We start from the raw sequence: 22,709 nt of genomic DNA on the forward strand, positions 1-22,709 counted from the left end.
CTTCTCCACACCCTTGACATTTCAGACGAGAGAATGGAGCACAGAGAGGTGAATGACCTGTCTGAGGTCACAGTGCTAGTAGAAAAGCCAAGTCAGCATTTCTGGGCGCTCCTACCCTTATTAATGTGAGCCCGTCGTAAGCAGAGAACCCGGGACCAGGAATATCAAAGGAGGAAAAGTTGTTAGAGAATATTTTAGGGTATCCTGTGAAGAAAGGCACTTCTTTCCATTGGCCAGTCTTCTGTGGAGTTGTGTGTAAGTTTCCTTAGCAGAGAGGTAATTGTTTAAAAAAAAAAAATCGGAAAGAGGAGAAAAATAAGACAAACAGGAAAAGTTCTGCCAAACCCTTTCCCAAAGGCAAATGGTTAGTCTTTTGTAGGGGTCTGGCTGCATCTAGCAGAGCATGATCCTGCTGTTCTCCTTCCTGAATTCTAAGACTCACAAAATACCGAGAAACATTCACGAGCTAGGACCGGCCAGGGGAACGCATGGTGCGAACTAGCTCTGTAAGATTTCTCTGGTGTGCGCCATACATTTAGTTTTCATGGACCCAGAGCATTGAGCATTGGCCACTGGAAGAAAGAGCTCATGGGCCAATTTAATTTGAAAATTAAAAATTGAACAGCAGCTGGAGATGACTCAGGTCTCCAGGGAAGCCATTCCAGGAAACTGGTTTTTCTCTTCTGGAATCTTCATCAGTTGATTCAGCAGACCCGGGCCAGCACCCAGAGTTAGAGCCAGCTCAGCTGAGGCTCACAGATTGCCCGATGTGCCCCCGGGGAGCTCTCTGTCTCTCGTGGGGGCAGCAGGAGACCCATCCCTGGTCAGGCCCAGGGAAACAGATGGAAGGAAATCTTAGCAGAACCCCACCAGTGAGAGCATCAGCCATTAGCCTTATTTTGCACATAAAATAAGTGAGCCTGGGGAGATTAACTGACCATTGATGATGCAGAAGTAAGGAAGTAGAATTTTTCCAGGCTGTTACACTAAATCAGGTGTTGGTAATATTATATTAGATGTTTCAAGTTAATTAAAAAAAAAGTCTATTTTAAATAATCTTCTCTTCCAGATTTGCTCTGTTTAAATACATGAGCTGCTGAATGGGTATTGTTTTACTCGATTTTACCAAAGATGAAAGATCTTGAGTTGGCTACTGAGTGTCTACAAAGGACACTGTGGGTTACAGGCTAAGTGAACATACATCATCAGAAGAGTTAAAGTTTCAATATCACAGGAAACACGTTCAGAGCTTGGGTCAAACAGATAATGGTTTACAGATGTGTGTGTGTGGCTGATATTCTTTTCCCTTGTGCATTTTCATAAAATGGAAAGATGAGGTTCAAGTTGTAAAATAAACAGTTAAAAGACCACCTTCCGATTTAGGTGGGGGTCTTCTCTGGAATGTTCCAAAGCATTTGCTTTTGAGGATTCCCCCAACGCTCTTTCAAATGGCAGGAATATAGTAAATTCCACCCTCTTCCCTCCCTAACCGAGGACCTAATAAATCCTTTTTTCGCTTCCTCCCTTGGGGGTGAGAATGGGGACTCCTTTCCCAGGATTCTGGCCAGAAGGGAAGGGGAGTGAGAGAAGGAGGGAGAAGTAGGGTGGGCTGCCAGCTTGGGGCCCCTGGGGTTTCCTGAGGTGTGACTCCCGGTCTCGCAGCAGATAGCCCACTCACCCGCCTGGTCTTCAAGGATTTCTGTCGCTCCTGCTTTAAACGGGACATCAGGAGTTAACAGAAGTCCTAGAACTTGATAGGAGGACCAGCCTGATTTTAAAAAAAGCAGTGCTTGCAGAAGAGCAAATAAATGCTCTCAAAATGGGGCCTCTGGATATATTTAAGCCTTTGTTTCAAAATGATTTCCTTGTGTGCCTGTGTGTGTCTCTTTCTTAAAAAAGATTTCCAGACATGGAAAATGAAAAAGCTTTTGAATAGACTTTATGAAAACTAATTTCGTGGAATTGCAGAATAGCTTGGGGAAGTCTTTGGAATTCAACCCAGTAGGATGGCGAGTCGGAGGTCCATGGAAAGCCATCTTTGGAATGAGAGATGTCTTTGTGAGCTTCAGATGGGCAGCTACAAAAAGGAAAAAGGCACCTCAAGCCCTTTTCAGAACGAGGCAGAGTGAAGAAAGGAATTACTAATGCCACATAGAAAGATAAGAATGAGAATTTAATGAAGTTCTATGATTGGATCTGTTGACTTCTGGACCCAGAATCTATCACACAAAGAAGCACCTCACCACACCCAACCCTAGGGCCTCTAGCAGCCACTTCTGACTTTGCTTTCATATTTAAAAGAAGAGCAGCAGACAAATGGATCCTATTGACACGGAATCTGTCCCCAGAGAAGTCTATTTTTTCCCCAGAAGAGATGGGGAGTTTCCTCGGGATCCGGGCCAGACCTGGCACCATCTCTCAGGGTTTCCTGGGGCTCTTCCCATGGGCTTTGCAAACGCAGACTTTGGTTAGGATTCTGGTTCTATCTTGTTTTATGCATGTGGCCTTACCTGCCCTGGTTTCAGTTTCTCAGCTATATATAAAATGGGGGCGGGGGGGAAGCAGCCATTGGTTTGTTGGGCGGAGGGCATGAAATCCCATGGGTGAGATAGAAGTGCCGGTAAATTCTACTTGTGCTCTCTTGTCTCTATTTCCTGGGGTGGTGGGGAGGGGTGGGGGGAGGGTAATGAGGGAGTGTCTGTGTCCTCCCTCATTAAAATGAGCAAGGCTGGTGATCATTTGGGAAGATGATGTTTGACATCTTTCAAAAACTTCAGTTTTAAAAATTGGGACTCTGTGACATGATAAATAGAATAGACTTAATTGCAAACAGAAACATTAACAAATATCCAGCAGCTGGGCTAGGAACACTTGGGCCACATGACTGGCTCCTAAGCATGATGGCAAGAAAAGTGTGTGGGACCGAAGGCAGTTTTCCCACCTGGGAATTCAGCTCAGCCAAACCACGTGAGCTCATCAGTCATGAGTGGGGCTTGGATAACACAAGCATGGTCTCCAGAACGGGAAGAGCTTTCCCCCCCCTCTGTCCTTGGTCCCCTCCCCTCCCCTCCCCTCCCCTGCCCTGCCCTGCCCTCCTCTCCCCTCCCCTCCCCTCCCCTCCCCTCCCCTCCAGGCTTCCCCTCCCCTCCCTTCCTTTTCCCCTAATATCTGGGTAGATTTTAGAAGAGATAATTCCTGTGCACTGTACCCTCATTTCGTTATTTTGTGTCTCAATGGGCAGCACTTCATTTATGGGGTTACTCTTCTAAAGACGAATATCTCAGAAATAAAAGTTTTTACATGTCATTTTCAACCGATTTAAGATTCATTTTCCTTAGAGAAGGGTTGAAGTAAGTAATGCCTCAGGAAGGTGTTAGAGATTTCATCTCATTACAGTTTAGATTTTTTTTTGAGCTTCATCAAAGAGGAGAAAATTATTTTGGAGTTTCTCAATAGAGAGCCTACTCAGTGTTTAATATTGGAGAGGATTCGCGGATTCTCAGAAGTCAGATGTGATGCCGTGTGGGATGCAGGGACAGTTACAAAGCCGTTAGTAAGCTGCTGAACACAGTGCACCCCATTTGTGAAAGCTGCCTGCAGGGGCCTGGGGCCCTGCCGTCCCACACCCAACAGTGGGTAAGCAGATCTTTTCTCCACATGGATTGCACAGTCCAGTGATTTCTGATGACGTCCTATGATATTCTCTTGTTCTTATTCTTAAACAAAAGCACTACTTAGAATCTTGCATCTTGTGCGTGGATCAAATACTTAAAAAAAGTAGCTGGACTCCCTGAAAGATTCACATTAAAATTTTCCATTGAAGCGGTGGTATATGGTGCTTAAACTTTAGTGGGGAGGTAGACGAGATGCTTTTAGAATCACATGCAAACATGGACCCTATCCCCAGAAAACCCCGTATACACAGATACAGGTGTGCACACGTTTGTGGGAGTTCGACAAATCCTTTGAAATTTGTGGGTCCCATATTTAAAAAAGGTTTTGACCAATTACAATATTACAGGTTGTTTTAGAAAGGGCTGGAAAGAATCCAGTAGAATTCAAATAACATGGACAATTTTCCCATAAAACAGTTTTCTAGTAGGATGCTTATTGGTGATAGAAAAATCCAGTGTTTAATTTTAATAGAAAGAATCAATAATAGCACATGTACAATGTCCTTTTACATTGTTCTAAAGTGTATATCCTAAGGGTGTCTGAGTGGCTTAGTTGGTTAAGAGGCTCTTGATATTGGCTCGGGTCATGATCTCTGGGTCATGAGATTGAGCCCTGTGTTGGGCTCCATGCTGGGTGTAGAGTCTGCTTGAGATTCTCTCTCCTTTTCCCTCTGCCCCTCTTCCCGCCTCTAAAAGAAGTGTATATCCTCATTGAGAACACACACACACACACACACACACACACACACACACAAATTATAGACCTTGCATTTACTTTTTTATTTTCCCCAGAAGAAAAATTCGGGAATAGGTTTAACAGTGTGTGGGGGAAGGGAGGTACGGCTGGATGGAAAGATCTGGAAGATTCCCAGGGTGGAGCATTGGCTTGAGGGATTTCTAGGGAGTGAAGGGGGCAATCGTGGGGCTGGTTGGAAGGTCATCCTCAGTAGAGAAAGCAGACCAACCAGCTAAGTGGTGCCTGTAGGGAGTGCCCCGAGCACCAGCCAGGACTCAACTAGGACTTGCAGGCGCTGTGGCAGCAAAGCACCGAGCATTGGGGGCTGCCCCTTTCTATCGTATTGATCCGTATCTAATGCGTGTTCACCATTTCAAGTCAAGATGATTGGGCTGTGCCTTTGAAATACTGCCCTTACGACCACCAGCTGTCGTCTTACTGTAAGAAAGAAGGATGTCCTCTTGTTGACTGGCCTCCTGATCATCATGAGAACAACCTTTTCTTTGTGGTGTTGATACATTTCCAGGAGAAAGTTGTATTGACAGGTGGTTCTCTTTCCAAGCTCTCAGAATTGGAATCGCAGGGTAGATTTGTCTTAGCCTGGATGAGACTTTGTTGACTTTCCTTGGAAATCCAAAGGTGCAGTGGATCTTGGAATCCACTCTCTTGTTTATGGTTTTACCTTTCTCTGTCTAGTCCACCAAATTTTGGCCGACTGGGCGGAGGGCCCACACTCTGTGTCTCGCTGTTCCTCAGAGCTGGGCCATGAGATCTGAATCCCAGCTTCTCCCTCTGGGCCTGACCCCTGGTGAGCAAAACCATGGGCCTGAGCTTAGGTTTTCTTTGTGTTCACTGTACCCGTGTCCTTAGGTAGCAGCCTCATAGGGGCTGCCTCTTGGTTCTCCTTGGCCCTCAATGCTGTCTTGCTGAGTAGTCCAACCGAACACTGGTCTCCCACCAAGGCCACCTCACTAGATAGTCGGACAGACTTTCCTCTGCTGTCATGACTTGTGTTGATCTCTATGACAACACTGACGATATCAGACCATCCTTAACCCTGACTTCATTAGCAATGTGGGGAAGATGGAGTTCCTGCATTGTACGGTGGACAGCTGTGAGCAGAATCACTGGGCCCATGGAGTGCCTAGGGCGAGGGGAAGGTCTAGCTGGTAAGGTCAACAGGTGCAAAAGCTTAGGCCTTCCGTGGAGCCGATTTCAGAGCTCAGGTGGTACTGAGGGCAGAAATAATTTTTGCACCAGGTCTCAATATTACATCAGATTCTCTTTTGCTTTCATAAGACTCAAGTCTTGTTCCCAAAACTTAATATTTTGCTGCCCAATACGTCTTTTCTTCTTCCTTTCCAGGTATTATTTATGGGCAAGGACAAACATTGTGCTGTTTCTTTCCAGGGGCACGGACACATGCTTTAAGAAAATGTTTACTTGTATTTTGTTCCCATTTTAGCTCTTCGCCATGATCACACCTCAAAAAGGTTTATATTATACCTGTTAAATCGATGGTTACATTTAAGGGGTACATTGTTACCCTTACTTTTGAAAACAGGTGATTTTTCCTGTCCTTTTTAAAAAATTGTGGTAAAACAAACATGACATGAAATTTACCATCTTAGCCATATCTTTAAAAGTATTTATCTATTTTTTAGAGAGAGAGAGTGTTGTGGGGGGAGGTGAGGGAGAGAGAATCCCAGACTGCCCTGTGGATCCTGACGCGAGGCCCAATCTCATGACCGTGAGATCATGATCCAAACTGAAAGCAAGAGTCAGATGCTTAACCCACTGAGCCACCCAGGCGCCCTCCATCCTGACCATTTTTAAGTGAACAGTGCAGTAATGTTAACTGTATGCACCTTGCTGTGCAGTGAATTTCTAGAATTTTCTCATCTTGCAAAACTGGAACTCTTCGTTTGTTGAGCATCTCCCCCTCCCCCTCCCCCGCCCTCTGGCGACCACCGTTCTATTTTCTGTTTCTAGCAGTTGGACTACTTCAGATACCTCCTCTAAGTGGAACCTTGCAGTATGTGTCTTTTTGTAAAAGGCTCATTTCCCTTCTCACGGTGTCCGCAAGGTTCGTCCACAACGTCACATACGATAGGATTCCCTTCTTTTTTAAGGCTGAGTAGTACTCCGCTCTATGTGCCTCCCACATTTATTTTTACCTGTTCGTCCATCGATGGGCATTTATGTTGTTTCTACTTCTTGGCTGTTGTGACTAATGCTGCAATAAATTTGGGGGTGCGGATATTTCTTTGCAATCCTGTTTCAGTTATTTTGGATGTATGCCCAGAAGTGGCATTGCTGGGTTATATGGTAATTCTATTTTTAAGTTTTTGAGGACCCTCCCTAGAGTTTTATATAGAGGCTGCACCGTTTTATATTCCCACCAACAGGGCACCAAGGTTCTAATTTTCCTGCATCCTCACTGATAATAGTTGTTTAATATTTTTTTGATAGTAGTCATTCTGATGGGTGTGAGGTGATATCTCATTGTGGTTTTGATTTGCATTTCTCTGATGATGAGGTCGGGTGATGTTGTGCATCTTTTCATGTGTTTAATAGCCATTGGTGTATCTTCTTTGGAGCAATATCTATTCAAGCTCTTTTTCCATTTTTAAGTTGGATTATTTGCTGTTGTTGCTGTTGTTGAGTTGTGGGAGTTCTTTATACATTCCGGATTTGAACCATTCGTCAGATCCATGGTTTGTGAATGTTTTCTCCCTTTCTGTAAGTTGCCTTTCACTCTATTGATGGTTTCCTTCGCTACAAGAAATTTTTGTTTGGTCAAGTCCCATTTGCTTTTGGTGTCGTATCAAAGAAATCCTTGCCAAATCCAATGTTATGAAGACCTTTATGTTTTCTTCTAGGAATTTTAGAGTCTCAGGTCTTACATTTAGATCTTTAATCTATTTTGAGTTAGTTTTTGTAAATGTTGTAAGGTAAGTGTCTAATTTTGTTCTTTTGCATGTGGATATGCAGTTTTCCTTGCATCATTTGTTGACGACTGCCCTTTCCTTATTGTGCAGCCTTGGCCCTCTTATGAAAGATCATTTGACCATATACATGAGGTGAGAGTTATTTCTGGGATCTCTGTGTCCTTCCATTGGTCCATATGTCTGTCTTTATTCTAGTGCTATCTTGTTTTGATGACTGTAGCTTTGTAATATGTTTTGAAACCAGGAAATGTGACACCTCCAGCTATGTTTTTCTTTCTCAAGATCGCTGTGGCTCTTCTGGGTCTTTTAAACTTCCATATGATTTTAGGATTTTCCCCCCTATTTCTATGAAAAAAATGCCATTGGAATTTTGATAGAGTAGGGGTGCTTTCTGATTTGGGGTAAGGGGAGGGTGTTGTTTGTAGGGCAAAGGTCTGGTGACACAGACTACCAAGCCCATCTGAGCATGAGCTTGGCTGGTTGGAAGTCACACGTGCAGCCACCAGCTGGTACATGGCTATGGGAGATCACGTAGCAACACGGTCAACCCTCAGGTCTGGCTTCATAGGCTTGCCAATTCAATGTCCTTGGACGTGTTCCATTCTGAGATTGGTAGTTGGCATACAGCAGGTTTTTGTTGGGAAAAGAGTGCAAAATAGAGAGTAAGGGCAAGATTTGAAGTGGTCCGGAGGCCATGGTTGTGTTTGCACCCACTCTAATTTGGGCAAAGCCCATTTTCTCCATAAACTGAAGATTTCCTATGGGATTCTTTCAAACCTCATCTACACAATTAAGCTGGGTGTCACAGACCTGCTACTGTTTGTGTCCACAAACACCTTTACTCTTGACTCCTTCTGCCATTTGTTTGGTGACTTGCTGCCTGCCTCAATCTGAGAGGAAGCAAGGTTTAATTGCCACCCCCACCCCCCCCGCCCCGTCCCTTTTAAGCTACGGCCAAAGGTATATAATCACTAGATTCAAAGATTCTCATGTATTGTTTAGTCAAAACTACATTTCATAAAAGGGATAAGTCCTTGATGTATAGTTTGTAATCTGTCAAAACTGATCATTTTACTTTGCCCTATTTTCTCGTTCAGGTTCCCACTTGGTGCTTAGACACATTCAAAATGAGGAAACATCGACATTTGCCCTTGGTGGCCATGTTTTGTCTTTTTCTCTCAGGCTTTTCTCTTACTCGTGCCCAACAGCAGCAAGCAGGTAAGATCCAGAAACACTTCTTACTTTTATTCAGAGGAATATGTTCTCTGATCGTAGATCTTAGACCTCATGAGCTTGAGATAGAACTTAGACATACTTCGAAAGGATGGTGAAGCCCTTTGTTACAGGATGTTCATTCAGCATACAGGCTTTTCCAGATGCTCTGTATCCAGGGAGAGACGGCTCATTTTTACTATAACTTGGGTTTGATATCTTGAAGTTGGTTTGCAGGTGGTTTGTTTTTACACTGGGTATGAGCAGAAAGTTTGTTTCACAAATATTTTACCCAATGAAGGGCTTTTCCACATTTCTGGCACTGGTTTGATCTCATAGCATATAAAACCAGGACAAGACAAATATTGAGAATAAACATTTTTCTTGAAAATGGAGCACATAGATCACCCTCCCTCTATAACTCTGGGCACAAAAAGACATTTTCATCTAGAATCACCCCATCTTAAAAAAAATTAGTTTCTCAAAACTGTTTTTAAAAAATAGATGTGAATTAACCCTCTCAAGAATTTACTTGCAGAGTTTGAGAAAACTGAGAAATGCTTCATGCATTATGAGCTCAGAGGGATGGCCTTGGGTCCTCTTCTCCTTTGCCTGGAGAGTTGGGCCTCGGGCAAGGATCCCCCCACGGGGCTCTCGGGTCCTTAGATGGCAGGGAGCTGAGCTCCACCTCACGGAAAGGGGGGCATTACTTGGGGCATCCGGGCAGCCTGAGGTAAGTAGAGTCCAGGAGCCAGCTGTGTGCGGCCAGCCTGGCTCACAGTGCAGAAGGGCACTCGGCCCCCATAGCCTGGCACCCTGAGCCCCCGCTTCCACTTTCGAGAGAGGACTGGATTCATCTTTGAAAAAGATAAATAACATCTGCAAAGGCTTTTCTGGACCTGAGAAATATATAGTATTTCTATATATAGTAATTAGTTAGAGTACCTTCTTCATGCTAAGAAGACAGAAAAATGAGACACTGCCTTTCACTACAGTTACATCAGTCTTCCCTTAAGGAAGACCTCTTTACTACATTTATTTTTCTCGCAAATTACCCAAAGCGGTGGAGGCTAGTTGATGTAAAGTGGTAGAAGTTTTTGCGGTTCCTTCTTCTCAAGGCCCAGTCTCAGAGCCCAGACTGAAGGATGAACTCATAAAATGCTGGTTGGTGATCTCTGATGGGATAGCCTTCTGGTCTCATCAGGTGGGTCTTGGGGCTCAAACTGTCACAGAGAATCACGCCTGAGTTAAAAGACACTCCAGGGAAAGCTCCCCCTCCATTCTGGAGCCTGCCACTGGCTCACGTATGGGGTTCATGGCATATGAAACTTGGGCCATATGCAGCCGTCGAGTCCTCGAGCTCAGGTTCCCGCAGCTCAGGTAAGTCAGCCTCCCTGCCCGTAGCGTGAGTGAGGCACGGCTCCCTCAAGTGACAGCCTGGTTCAAGCCCAGACAGCGTAGGAAGGAAGGTTTTGTGCCGATAGGAAGTCATTGCCTGAACAGGAGAAAAATCTAAACCAATGTCTTTTTTTAAAGATGTCAAAAGTGGTGCTGCTGCCGATATAATATTTCTAGTGGATTCCTCTTGGAGCATTGGAAAGGAACATTTCCAACTTGTTCGAGAGTTTCTGTATGATGTTATAGAATCTTTAGCTGTGGGAGACAGTGATTTCCGTTTTGCTCTGGTCCAGTTCAACGGCAACCCACATACCGAGTTCCTGTTAAATACGTACCGTACTAAGCAAGAAGTCCTCTCCCACATTTCCAACATGTCCTATATTGGGGGAAGCAATGAGACCGGAAAAGGATTAGAATACGTAATGCAGAACCACCTCACTGAGGCTGCTGGAAGCCGGGCCAGTGATGGAGTCCCTCAGGTTATCGTAGTGTTAACTGATGGACACTCGGACGACGGCCTTGCTCTGCCTTCAGCGGAACTTAAGTCTGCTGATGTTAACGTGTTTGCAATTGGAGTTGAGGATGCAGATGAAGGAGCGTTAAAAGAAATAGCAAGCGAACCGCTCAATATGCATGTTTTCAACCTAGAGAATTTTACCTCACTTCATGACATAGTAGGAAACTTAGTGTCCTGTGTGCAGTCATCCGTGGCTCCAGAAGGGGCTGGAGGCACAGACACCCTTAAAGACATCACAGGTAATGGCAACATGGCCAAGCTGCTGCCCGCCTCGCTGTTCTTTGGTGATAAGCTTGGCCACCGCTGGTGTACGAGCAACACTGTAGCTAGCCGCGGGCGGGTGCAAGCGGGAAGAGATGGCTGTTCACGGGTCTAAAAACAAAGGTTTGACCGTGCCCTGGAGCTCCTTCTGAAATAGAGCTCTCACCTACCTCCAAGAGGGGGTTTTTTCGAACGCTTAAATTTGAACTCTAAAAATACCCCCATCTGCTATTATGACCCCCCACGAGGTACTTCTACGATCCCTAGCAAAGGAAGCCTCCACGTAGCGAGGCAGGCGTCTAGCAAAGAGCCCTCGCACCTGTTACCTGAACAGAGAGCCCATTTCCTGGAAAGAAGGCTCCCTGCTGGAAGGGCATGTGGAGCTCACAAAGAGAGAGTGATAGAGAGGCAAGAGGATCTTCTCGGGAAGGAAACCCAGAACGGTAGTGAGTCAGTTCCTGCAACAGCCCACGCGGGGTCCTGCCTTGGGGAGGAGGGGGGAAGACGGGGACAGCGGGGTGGAGCAGGAGGGGGAGGAGCCCTAGAGGCAGCCAGGCGTGTGACCCGGCGAATGCCACCACTGTGTGCAGAGGGAGACCGAGGGCAGACCGTGGGCATGCAGTCGTTAGTGTCCAGTGACGCTCACAGGCCCACGTGGCCTTCATGTGCCTAGGGTGCAGTGGACAGAGGGCTGCTGGGGAGGGGGCAGCTGGAGACCTGGGAGGCTGGCGCTCAGGAGGGTTAGCCACAGAGATGTTAAAGTCTCCAGAGATGAACACAGGGTGTGCAGTGTGGACCCAGGCTGAGCGTGATGGAAAGGAATCCCTTAGGAAGGTCGACGATCCCTGTAGGGCACATAGCTGCCCTAAGGAGGAGGAGGAGGTGGATGATTCTTCGAAGGAGGAGGGAGTGGGGAGCAGCCTGGGCAGGCAGGCTCCACACTGCACCCAGGAAGTGACCACAGGAGCAAGATCCATGACCGTGGCTTCTCCTAAGCTTTCCAAAGTTGTTGCCATGCAGGGGCTCAGAGATAGGAGGCAGGAGGCCGGGTGGCCAGTGGAGAGTCCATCTCTTGTTAATTCAACACATGGGGTGGAGCAGGGAGAAGGAGGAGTTGAGATTTTGAGGCATAAATTGACCAATCTAAAGGGCCACGTGGGAGGGCCTGGTGGAAAGACAGGAGGGGCATAAGGAGTCTGGAGAAAGGTAGAGCTTTCTGGATTGTGGTCAGGATAATAGGGGAGTTGTAGGGACACAGTATGGATGTCGGGTTCCCATAACAGATTCAGAAAGCAAAGGCTGGGGAAGAAGTTGACTAGTTGTCAGGAGAAGGAACCGGCCATCTTGGACAGAGCTTGGAGGAGAGAAGGTTCCAGAACTAACCAACCCCAAGTTGTTTCAGAGAGTGGTCTCCCCAGTGGTCACCCATGATCTCAGCTGTGACAGGGGTGGGAAGGCTAACACCCCTGCCAGCAGGTCTTATCTCTGACAGAGGAGTGAGTAAGCGCCTCGATCATTTACATTTAACGCCGGAAGGCGTCCTCTGCTATGCGTGACATGCCTCATTTATGTTTTTTGATGGATGTGTCAATCCTGCCAGATTATAGAAGGAGCTGGGACCCCCCAGAGCATCCCAAACCAAAAACTCTGGGCCACAAGGAAATGACACGAGGGTATTTATGATGACCTATCCCAGTCTCTACAATATTCTCAGTGTCAGTAATTCACCAACAATCACATTTCTGAATGGAGGGATAAGAACTAATCCACTGTCCATACAGTGAAGGGATCAGTAGAGAAACGGGACATCTTTTCTCGAGTGCCAGTTTGGCCGACTCAGGAAAAAGAGGGGATGAGTTTGCCTTTATGTTTAACCATTCTACCAATGAACAAGGAGCCTGTCGATATAGTCTGTTTCCACACAGATGATAAAACCTTTGTTTTTATGCCAAGGAAGCATCTCTGTCTTCTAGTGTCCAAGCCACTAGCAGCTCCAGGGTGGAATATTAATCTGTTTATGTTGTCTTTTCTGATTAACTTCACTCTGCAATTCCTCCAGTATCACAGCCCATTGCATGTTCCACAGCCAAAAGTAAAATAATAGTCATTCTCTGCTTACAGTTTTTGGGAAAGGTAGTCAGAGGACAGTAGAGAGATTGCTAGTAAGTTAGGGCCATTTCTTCCCATTACCTGTATGTGTATGAAATGTTAATGGTCCCCACTGTTCTAAATGAACTCTACTCAAGTCATCAGTCTCCAAAGGTTGTGTTTTTAAAAATCTCTTTGTCATTCTTTTATAAATCTTTTATAAATGCATATCACTAAGATAGAAAACCTTTCTTTGCACTGAAGCAAAAGCTAAAAGTGGTCTGTATTCAGTGAGGATTTCAGTGTCAACCTTATTTTCTTTACAAAATGTAGGTGTAAAGAACTCACAAAATCCATCTACAATTTTGTAGATTTGCATAGGAAATACATATGTGATCTTTTTTATTTTTCTTAAAAAGAGGAAGCATCCCACGAGCTCAGGAAGGCATTGTGCCCACACAAATGTGCTCAGGGAAAGAGTGTTTCCAATAGTGTTAAAGGAGCCTGATGTTTCCATGGACATTGTGAAACTTCTCTATAGAAAATGCCACAGAGGGTGTGATACACGAGCTGTTAAAGCAGAAAACCAGACAACCTCCTGTTTTTAAGTTTAGTTACACCTGGTTATCCTTAGAGTTGATACTGGTCATTGGTTTGGCTTGCTGTACACAAGAACCCATAGCTTTGTGTTTGTCTGAGGCTTTGGTTCTCCTGGATAACATAGCATGCCCTTGTTCGTCCCATCATTGTGTGCATCAGAGGACAATGTTGTTTTTTCAGTGATGACAAATTATCCAACATGTTTCTATGACCTGCTGCCGTCCAGCCTTTAGGAAGAGAAAAGTTCAAGGATTTTCCCACAGGGCTTCTCTTCTTTATGTACTCCTGTGAACTGCAACCAAAAAAATAATAATGTGATAAATTAATTAAAAAGTAATCAACGAATAAGGACTGCGTCATCCTGTGTTTTAGGTATCGTTTTCCTCTTCTTGACCCTAGGCTCATAGCTAATGCTTCTTTTAAATGACCTGGTATGTGGAGTCAGTGGCCAATCTTCCACTGTCTCTCTGGGGCATTTGTTCAGGCCTGGGAAATGTTGAGGAATATGGTGGTGTGATTGGCATAGCGTCTGGCCCCAGTGACGCTGTGCACCATTTCTGTGGCACCGCATCCTCCCGAAGATCCCTCAGGAATCTTAAGTTTTGGCTAAAGACTAGCAAATGCTTTGGCGTTCTTAGCAAAGGCCCACTCTTTTTTTTTAATAATTTTTAAAAATATTTATTTATTTGACCGAGAGAGAGATAGCGAGAGAGGGAACACAAACAGGGGCAGTGGGAGAGGGAGAAGCAGGCCTCCCGCCCAGCAGGGAGCCCGACGCGGGGCTCGATCCCAGGACCCCGGGACCATGACCCGAGCCGAAGGCAGACGCTTAGCGACTGAGCCGCCCAGGTGCCCCTGCAAAGGCCCACTCTTATTTAGTACTTGGGTGTGACGTTTATTAAAAATACGAGATCTTAATTACTGCAGCAAATTATCCCTCTCATTAGATCTCATATTTCCAAGTTAATATCTTCCACTATGCAAGGAATTCACCTGCAAAAGTGTCAGGAATTTTGTGGAAGTGAAAGAAAGAGCTGCCCTGATTCTAGAAATCCCTGGCTTTGGCTTACCCTGTGAGGGAACTTGGGGAAGAACATAATGGCACTATAGCAAAATTCTCTCATTTTATGAGATCAGATTTGTATCCTACGTCCATAGTGAAAATGAAAGCAATTTTGCTGGCACAAGGAAAAATTCATTTTAAACATAAAATATTCACTGTCGTTAAAAAGGTCAGAATGAATAGTCATATATATATAGTGTTGTAATTTATATCCTAAATACAGCTTCCTAAAATCTCAGAATGTAAATATCACGTGTGCTCCCATAGAATCTTTTCCTGTTCCTGACATGCACTTAAGTTATCAAAAAACATTCACCGGACTAACTTGGCTTTTCCTCTAGTTTTAAATCAGTCTGATACAAGTGTTCTAGCTGAGCCTTTGAAATATTCTACTCAGGTTTCTAAATTATTGATTGCTATTCCTTACAGAGTGCTTCTGTGAAACCCCCCATTCTTCCTAACGGGGTGGGAGTGTCTAGCTTGCCATTGCAGGGAGAATAGAGGCCTAGGTCTCTATTTTTATGTCCATCTGTAAAACTCCAGAGCTAATCCTGATTCAGCGTTTATTAGAGGCCCATGGGCTCACTAGGCAGTCAGTTTAGGGTGTCATAAAAATAAGGTTGGATAATTATGTCATGACTGGTTTCATATCACTCTGTTTAACATTGTTCTGCATTATGTGATTGAATACAGAGGCAATAGCAAAAACACACAACAAAACATTTAGCCTAATCCCAGACCCACATGTGAGTTCCACGCAACTAAACATCATATGAGAAAGGAAAAGACCTTAATGTAAAGAGCACTGGGTGTTATATACAACTGATGATTTACTGGACTCTACATCTGAAACTGATGATACACTATATGTTAACTAATTGAATTCAAATAAAATAGGTGATTAAAAAAAGAAAAGATCAAACCAAACATCTATGAGAGTATTTTTAAGATGAGAACTTTAAGTGTAGCTTGAGTTCTTCCTTTCTAATTCACAGAGTTGCGTGCCTGCGCCATTTGGGTTTTTAAAGAAAAGAGAAGAAACTGTTGCTCAAAGAATTGCCTAACATGCTGGGATGATAAGTCATCAAATGCTGAATCTGAGATTCTATTTCCTAGCTGTGGATTTGGACAAAGAAAATTCCTATACTCACTTGGGGATTATAAGAGAAATGTCCAAAAATTACAAATCTTGTTTGGACCTCTGTGAATAGTACACACTCCCTTATCTTCTCCTGTGGGTATGATAACGCACAATTCCAAGCAACAACATCTCCCTCCAAATTTCCTAGAAGTTTCTAGAATACGTACCCATGATTTCTCAGACAAGTGAATATGATGTTTTAATGTGTAACTACAGAGATGGTGCAAATGAAAATTTGATATAAATGCCCCATTTTACACCATGGTTCCTAAGAAGTTGCCTCTTATCCATTCAGAATGCAGAACTAAAAGAGAATTTCACATTCCTTAATCAACATGTGTTTTGTGTGTCCATATTTCGTGTTTCTTATTGGTTTCCAAAGAAACATGTCAGAACACTGAACGATGCATGTGGTCACTTGTTCTAACGCTTTCACATTTTTTGCATTTCTTTCTTTTAAAGCACAAGACTCTGCTGACATTATTTTCCTTATTGACGGATCAAACAACACCGGAAGTGTCCATTTTGCAGTCATTCGCGACTTCCTTGTAAATCTCCTTGAGAGACTCTCAGTCGGAGCTCAGCAGATCCGAGTGGGGGTGGTCCAGTATAGCGATGAGCCCAGAACCGTGTTCTCCTTGGATACCTACTCCACCAAGGCCCAGGTTCTGGATGCAGTGAAAGCCCTTGCATTCACTGGTGGGGAGCTGGCCAATGTCGGCCTTGCCCTTGATTTCGTGGTGGAGAACCACTTCACCCGGGCAGGGGGCAGCCGAGTGGAGGAAGGGGTTCCCCAGGTGCTGGTCCTCATAAGTGCTGGGCCTTCTAGTGATGAGATCCGCGACGGGGTGGTAGCACTGAAGCAGGCTAGCGTATTCTCATTTGGCCTCGGAGCCCAGGCCGCCTCCAGGGCCGAGCTTCAGCACATAGCTACCAATGACAACTTGGTGTTTACTGTCCCGGAATTCCGTAGCTTTGGGGACCTCCAGGAGCAATTACTGCCGTACATTGTTGGCGTGGCCCAAAGGCACATTGTCTTACAACCGCCAACCATTGTCACAGAAGGTACGTATGTTCTTCTCGCCATCTGTGGGGGAGTGGGGGGTTTTGTGTGTTGGTTTTCATAGAAGTAAGGCAGGCTCCTACAGAATGATTCGCCTCAGGAGAACCTGTAAGTACCAATGGTGGAGTCCTTCTGACGTGTGCTAGCTCTTGGTTGTGATGTCTGTGTTTGTTGTGGTGTTGGAAGAGGACGCAAGATCTGGGCGTGAGCGGAAAGCTCATGTTAATGCATGCATTGCCAAGGAAGTGTGCTTTGAAGGTGAATTCAGGAGAGCTGTTACTCTGAGGTTGTCGAGCATCATTGTATTGTTTACTTACGGTCCAGTCATCTGAAAAACGGAGCTCAGGGTCTCATGGCAATTCTGCGAAAATTGGTCCCGGACAATGGTACTGCCTCGAAGCCAGCCTGTTAAGAGGTGTGCTCCTAAGTAGGTGCGGGCTGCCCCGCAGGGTCCTCTCTGTGGTGGGTTTCAAGAGCCACACTTCTGAAGGTAAGCAACAACACAGCACTCACTTGGAATATTTAGGAGATGCTGTTTGCCTGCGCTTGTCAAATTTCTGACTTGTTCTTTTGAGTGGTGAAATCATGACATACCTTCAAACAGAGGGCTTTTGGCAAAAGAGCCCAACTGGAATAATTTATAAACATAAAACAAATCCCATTACCTAACAAATATACATGTAACAAGTGTGGGAGGTGAGAATGTGTTTTCAAAATGTAAAGAAGAGTCCAGCTGTGCTTGAGGTTGTGACTTTTAAGATTCAGGCAGACCCAGTGGTACCAAGTTACCTTAACTGGTGATCTCATCTGCTTGCCAGAGATTACCCGTGGTATTCTGCATTATTACTGGGTAGGGAAAACCGGAGTTGATGCCCAGTTCCATCCTGAAAATCCCCTTGATGTTTCTGGACATCCCTCTGATTGGAATACAACCTACGGAGGTTTCTCTGGACTTGAACAGTTCTGGAAACAAACATATGGTTTCCATAGGTTCTGTCCACGTTGAGGAAACACCAAAGCTGTAGCTAGGAGACCCGGCCTTCGGTCCTGGGTCTTATGGTAACCAGGTGATCCTGGGCAGGCTGCACAAACTTTCCGGGCTCCAATTTCTAGAATTTGTGACAAAGGAGCTACACTGGATGAAGACATTTTTGTTCCAGGAGAAGCTTCATGTTCTTCTTCTTCATGGGTTGCATACTGCTTTCATTTCAGTTCTCCCAAGCTAGAGTGTTAGCTCCTCACTCACAGACAGCCTCTTTGATCATTGTGACTATTTGTGACAATTCAACAAAGATCCTTGGCTCTTTGGTGTGAGCTGGACAGTTTGCCAAGCACCGGAGACACAATGCTGGTGGATGAGAGGGACTTGGCCACTGACCTGTTACAGGATAATGGGGAGATGGTGGAAACATAAGCCAATGACCAGACGCAGTATTCCGAGTGTGAGAAGGTAGATGAGGGCAGCCTGGGGCTGTGAGGGGAAGAACAGGGGGAGGGAGCTTTGGATGGGATGGCCAGGGAAGGCGGGTTAGAGAAGCTGCAGGATAGAAAGGGGACAGCAAAGGGACGATGCTCCGGGTGCAGTGTCCCTGCAACACCAAGGAGCCTGGCCTCTTTCCAGAACAGTTAGAAGGCAAAGGGGCTGGAGCTCACTTGATGCACAGAAGGCTGGAGCTGAGGGACTACCCTCTAGTGGCTCTGGTTTCTCAGGGACCTACCTGTGCGGTGAGATCGGGCGTGGGCATGGGCCAGGTTTGAGCCGAGAGCAGAGGATGAAGTGGTCATTCTGGAGGCTGGGAGAGGAGAGCTTGCAGGAGAGCGCTGGCCCTCGTGGGCTGGTGCGTGTTACCCCAAGGGTGGGCTGCGGAGCAGGAGGAGCAGATCTGGGGCCTGGCGTGGTGGAGGCAGGGGGAGGATGAGTGAGCGCCAGGCGGAGACCAGGCTGAGGTGGGGGGTAGCAATCTCCAGAGACAGTAAGGGCAGGTGGGGCCTGAGAAGCAGGTGCGGGGTCAGGGGTGGCGCAGGAGGACGGGCTTTACTGGGGCCCGAGGTCCCGAGTCGCTGAGGATGGGGGCAGGAGGGTGGAGACAAGACAGCACCGAGAAGCGACAGGTGGGGTCTGGACGTTTGTAGACAGCAACGTGGCAGAGCCAGGGCAGTTACCCCCGGTCCTGGGCTCGTGAGGTCTGGGGGGATGTGGTGTCCTGGGGGGTGCGCTGGTGACTATCACCACGGGAGGTGAGGGCAGAAGCCCGCTGAGTAGCGGGACCTTAGGTTCACCTCCCAACAAGGGTATTTCAAACCCAGTTCCAGCAGAAGACAGCTCTGTTTGGGTTGGTATCACATGCCCAGAACGAGGATGTCACTTACTGGAGGGGGAGGGGAGGCTGCCACTCAACCAGCTGAGGGAGTCAGCCTGGGTTATCAGGGATGACAGTTGACCTGTCTTTCTATTCATCTACGGTGTGTGTTATATACGTATACGCCTGCACATACATGGGATGAAAGAATCTCTGCATTTATGGTCTCAGGATCAACTTCTACCTCAGGGGTGGAGGAGGACTGTGTGTGTGAGAGTGTATGCATCCAGGCAGGCTGACGATCCGTGTGTGCATGAAATGTGCGTGTGTGGTTAACTGTCTGTATATTTGTAGGTATGTGTGTCTTTTATGTATGTGTGCAGGGGAGGGGAAGGCAGGGCTGTGTCACACTCAGTGTCTTTCGCACATACACATAGTAAAAAATTCATGTGTCTGCACGTCTCTATGGAGCGTTTAAGGACTTGGAACTCATCGTCTACACCACAGACTGCTGACAAAGCAATGTCTCCGCATGCCTGTCCCTGGATGCTTTGTATTCATGTATGCATTTACATGTTTTCTCTGAAAGAGGAGAGTTTGGACCGGTAATAATATGGTCCAATGTCAAGACATATAATCCACCTGAGAGGGTGGAGTCATGGAGGCCTTTTTATGTCCAGGTAATTATTTAATAAACGGCAAGCACTTCTGCCTCCGCTTTAACCATTGACATCCTTCTAAGTCTTGGAAGCCCTAGCAGGGGTTTGGACTGGGTACGTGTCTGACCCAATTCTTTGTGCCCGCAGCTCAGGCGGGCTGCCTGTGTGTCCATGCAGCAGGTGGACCCAAGTTTATAGTCATGAGGCAGTGACCTCATCCAGATGCTTTTGCTGTGCGGTTTATCACAGCCCTAACACGGAACTTAGCCCCTTCCCAAAGCAGGTCTCTTACGTGGAAATCCTTCTGTGCCACTTGCTGGCTTTGACATCGATTTCCTTTCTGTAAGTTTTATGATGTCAAGCAATTTTTTTTTTCCTTTGCCTGAAAAACCCAGGCATGGAGAATAGAACGGAAGGGAATGGGGATGTTCACGCTCTGTCATCTTGGTGCTAGATATTCATGATGTCACGGGTGTGAAACAAAAGGCCCTCTGGGTAGACAGTGATGCTCCTTTACTCATTTAAGCTATGGCTTCATTCTGGACTCTCAAATCTAACCTGTAGACTTTGGGCAGAAAAGAGCTTCCTGGCTTTTTTTAACTGACAATGTGCTAAACAGGTGGTTACTAAAACTCAATTTGTTTTTTTGCGACTGTTTCGTAAAAAGTACTAGGAGCAGGTGGGGGTGGGTGGGTCAGGAGCCCAACCTGCCACCCCATAGGGAGGATGCAGCTGGTAGTAATGTGTGTGTTCTGACAGATTCTCCTGGGGCTCCCACTGACTTCACACTGGCCAGAGCAAACGGGAGTGCCCTCTGAGTCGAATTAGCTGTATAGAGAGTCATAGTTGAATGTGCTAGGTAAGGCCATTCTACTCACCTTATAATGTTGCTACCTACAGTCATTGAAGTCAACAAGAGAGACATAGTTTTCCTGGTGGATGGCTCATCCGCACTGGGACTGGCCAACTTCAATGCAATCCGCGACTTCATTGCCAAAGTCATCCAGAGGCTGGAAATCGGACAGGATCTTATCCAAGTGGCAGTGGCTCAGTATGCAGACACTGTGAGGCCAGAGTTTTATTTCAATAGCTACCCCAGTAAAAGGGAAGTTATTACTGCCGTGCGGAGAATGAAACCCATGGAAGGCTCAGTCCTGTACACGGGCTCCGCTCTGGACTTTGTTCGGAACAACCTGTTCACTAGTTCGGCTGGCTACCGGGCCGCCGAGGGGGTCCCTAAGCTTCTGGTGCTGATTACAGGCGGTAAGTCCTTAGATGAAATCAGCCAGCCTGCCCAGGAGCTGAAGAGAAGCAGCATCATGTCCTTTGCCGTTGGGAGCAAGGCTGCCGACCAGGCTGAGCTGGAAGAGATTGCTTTTGATTCCTCCCTGGTGTTCATCCCCACCGAGTTCCGAGCCGCCCCTTTGCAGGGCGTGCTGCCCGGCTTGCTGGCGCCTCTCAGGACCCTCTCCGGAACCTCTGAAGGTATGGTGGGGAGGAAGTCAGACTCACGGCAGGGTGGGTCTGCAGGCAGAGCCTTTGAGAAAAAAAAAAAAAAAAAGCAAAACAAAACCAAGTTTTATTTGTGCTCAGCTGAGAGACAGGTCTTAAATGATGGAAACAACTTAAATGGTGGAAACAAGAGCCATAAACAAGATTTATTTCAGGCTTCCTTTTACCCTGAGTTGGGGATTGTGTGACTTGAATGCCATGTGATACAACTGTAGGTCTTAAAATGTCATATGATAAGAATTGTATGACTTGACATGTCATCAGATAGAAATCATGTGACGGAAACTATAGGGCCAGGGGCCACCTGTCCTTCTAGCTTCTGGCCTAGGGGGGGTCACTTCTAGTTTTACCTCTTGTCAGATCCCAGGTCTGTCTCTACTGGTGACTCCCGGTCAGCCTGTTTCTGCCACCACCAAGATGTGGCTTGGCTCTGGCTTTCCTGGGCCCATAGTCCCCACTCGGTGGCCCAGCCCCCAGTAGTGCAGAATGTTAACCCTCTCTCTTTTCTCTGAGGGATTTCCCTTCAGTCCTTGAATGGGCGTGGAGATTAAAAACCCAGTGGTTTCTAAAATCTTTCACTTAATATGATTATCAGTGAAAAGTTATTTTCAAAGACACGGTAACAGTCTGTGAGCTCACACACGGGATGAGTACGGTTCGCCGTCCTTAACGAAGATGAATATCACGGAAACAAGCTTTTCCGCCTCACAACCTCACCACTGGAAGACTGTTGGCTGCATGACCCATATTGCATGATGCATGCTTTCTCTTCAGGCTCTCTGCTCTTCTGAAAGCCTCTCTCTCTCTTCCTTCCTTCAGACTTCCATTCCACACTCTCATAGCCAAAGTCATTTGATAGGACACAGGATAAAATTAGTCGTCAGGTTGAAATTCTAGTGAGACACCAGGGAAGGGATGGGAGATATATATATATATTTTTAAAGGCAGATAGTTAAGTGTGCTGCTACAAATTCTCTAATTTGAGAACTGTTCTTTTGAATCTTCATGTGCCTATCCTCAACCAAGCATGGCAAATAGCCTTTTTGCATTTTAACACATTTCCATGACCCTATTATCTCACTCTGGAGGAATTCCCACGGGCACCCCGTGGGATTATTGCCAGGCAATGCCGTGACTCCCAACAGAAGAGAACCAAGAGAGAAGGACAAAGGGGTCGTCCTAGGAATACGTCAGGGTGAGAATAGCACAGTTTTATTAATTTTTTGTCCAGTCTTCAGGACTTCGTGTTCTCAGGTGCCTTGGGCTAACCCTTCTAATCTATCTGTAAGCGGAAATCTCTCTGCAAATGTGTAGAGGTGAGCCCGGGGGACCCGGTCTCATCCATGTAAGCCTGGCCATGACCACGGTCATAAACCTGAGTGAGGCAGAAAGGCAGGGCATGCTGGTCGCTTCACTTCCAGGGAAGGAAGGTTCTGCTCCAAGGATTCTGATCATTTTTGTTGGTTGCAAACCCTCTCACTTTGGCACTCTCTCTCTCTCCACGAGCCCACTTGGTTTCGTCAACTTGGCTATT

At 46.1% G+C, this 22,709-nt stretch overlaps 1 protein-coding gene across 2 annotated transcripts in view; it reads left to right on the forward strand.

Moving 5' to 3' along the window:
* Window positions 1-8,488: 8,488 nt before the first annotated feature.
* Window positions 8,489-22,709, forward strand: part of COL6A3 (collagen type VI alpha 3 chain) — a 66,976-nt gene continuing 52,755 nt past the window's right edge. For both annotated transcript variants that reach the window (XM_028105294.2, XM_088021476.1), the window contains exons 1-4: window positions 8,489-8,579; window positions 10,110-10,727; window positions 16,104-16,706; window positions 20,564-21,148. In XM_028105294.2, coding sequence (XP_027961095.2) covers window positions 8,489-8,579; window positions 10,110-10,727; window positions 16,104-16,706; window positions 20,564-21,148 — 1,897 coding nt within the window. The remainder of the gene's footprint in view (window positions 8,580-10,109; window positions 10,728-16,103; window positions 16,707-20,563; window positions 21,149-22,709) is intronic.

Source organism: Eumetopias jubatus, unplaced genomic scaffold, assembly GCF_037043125.1.
Source record: "Eumetopias jubatus isolate StellerSeaLion01/CBP00866 unplaced genomic scaffold, mEumJub1_p1.0 scaffold_3, whole genome shotgun sequence".
NCBI lineage: Eukaryota > Metazoa > Chordata > Mammalia > Carnivora > Otariidae > Eumetopias > Eumetopias jubatus.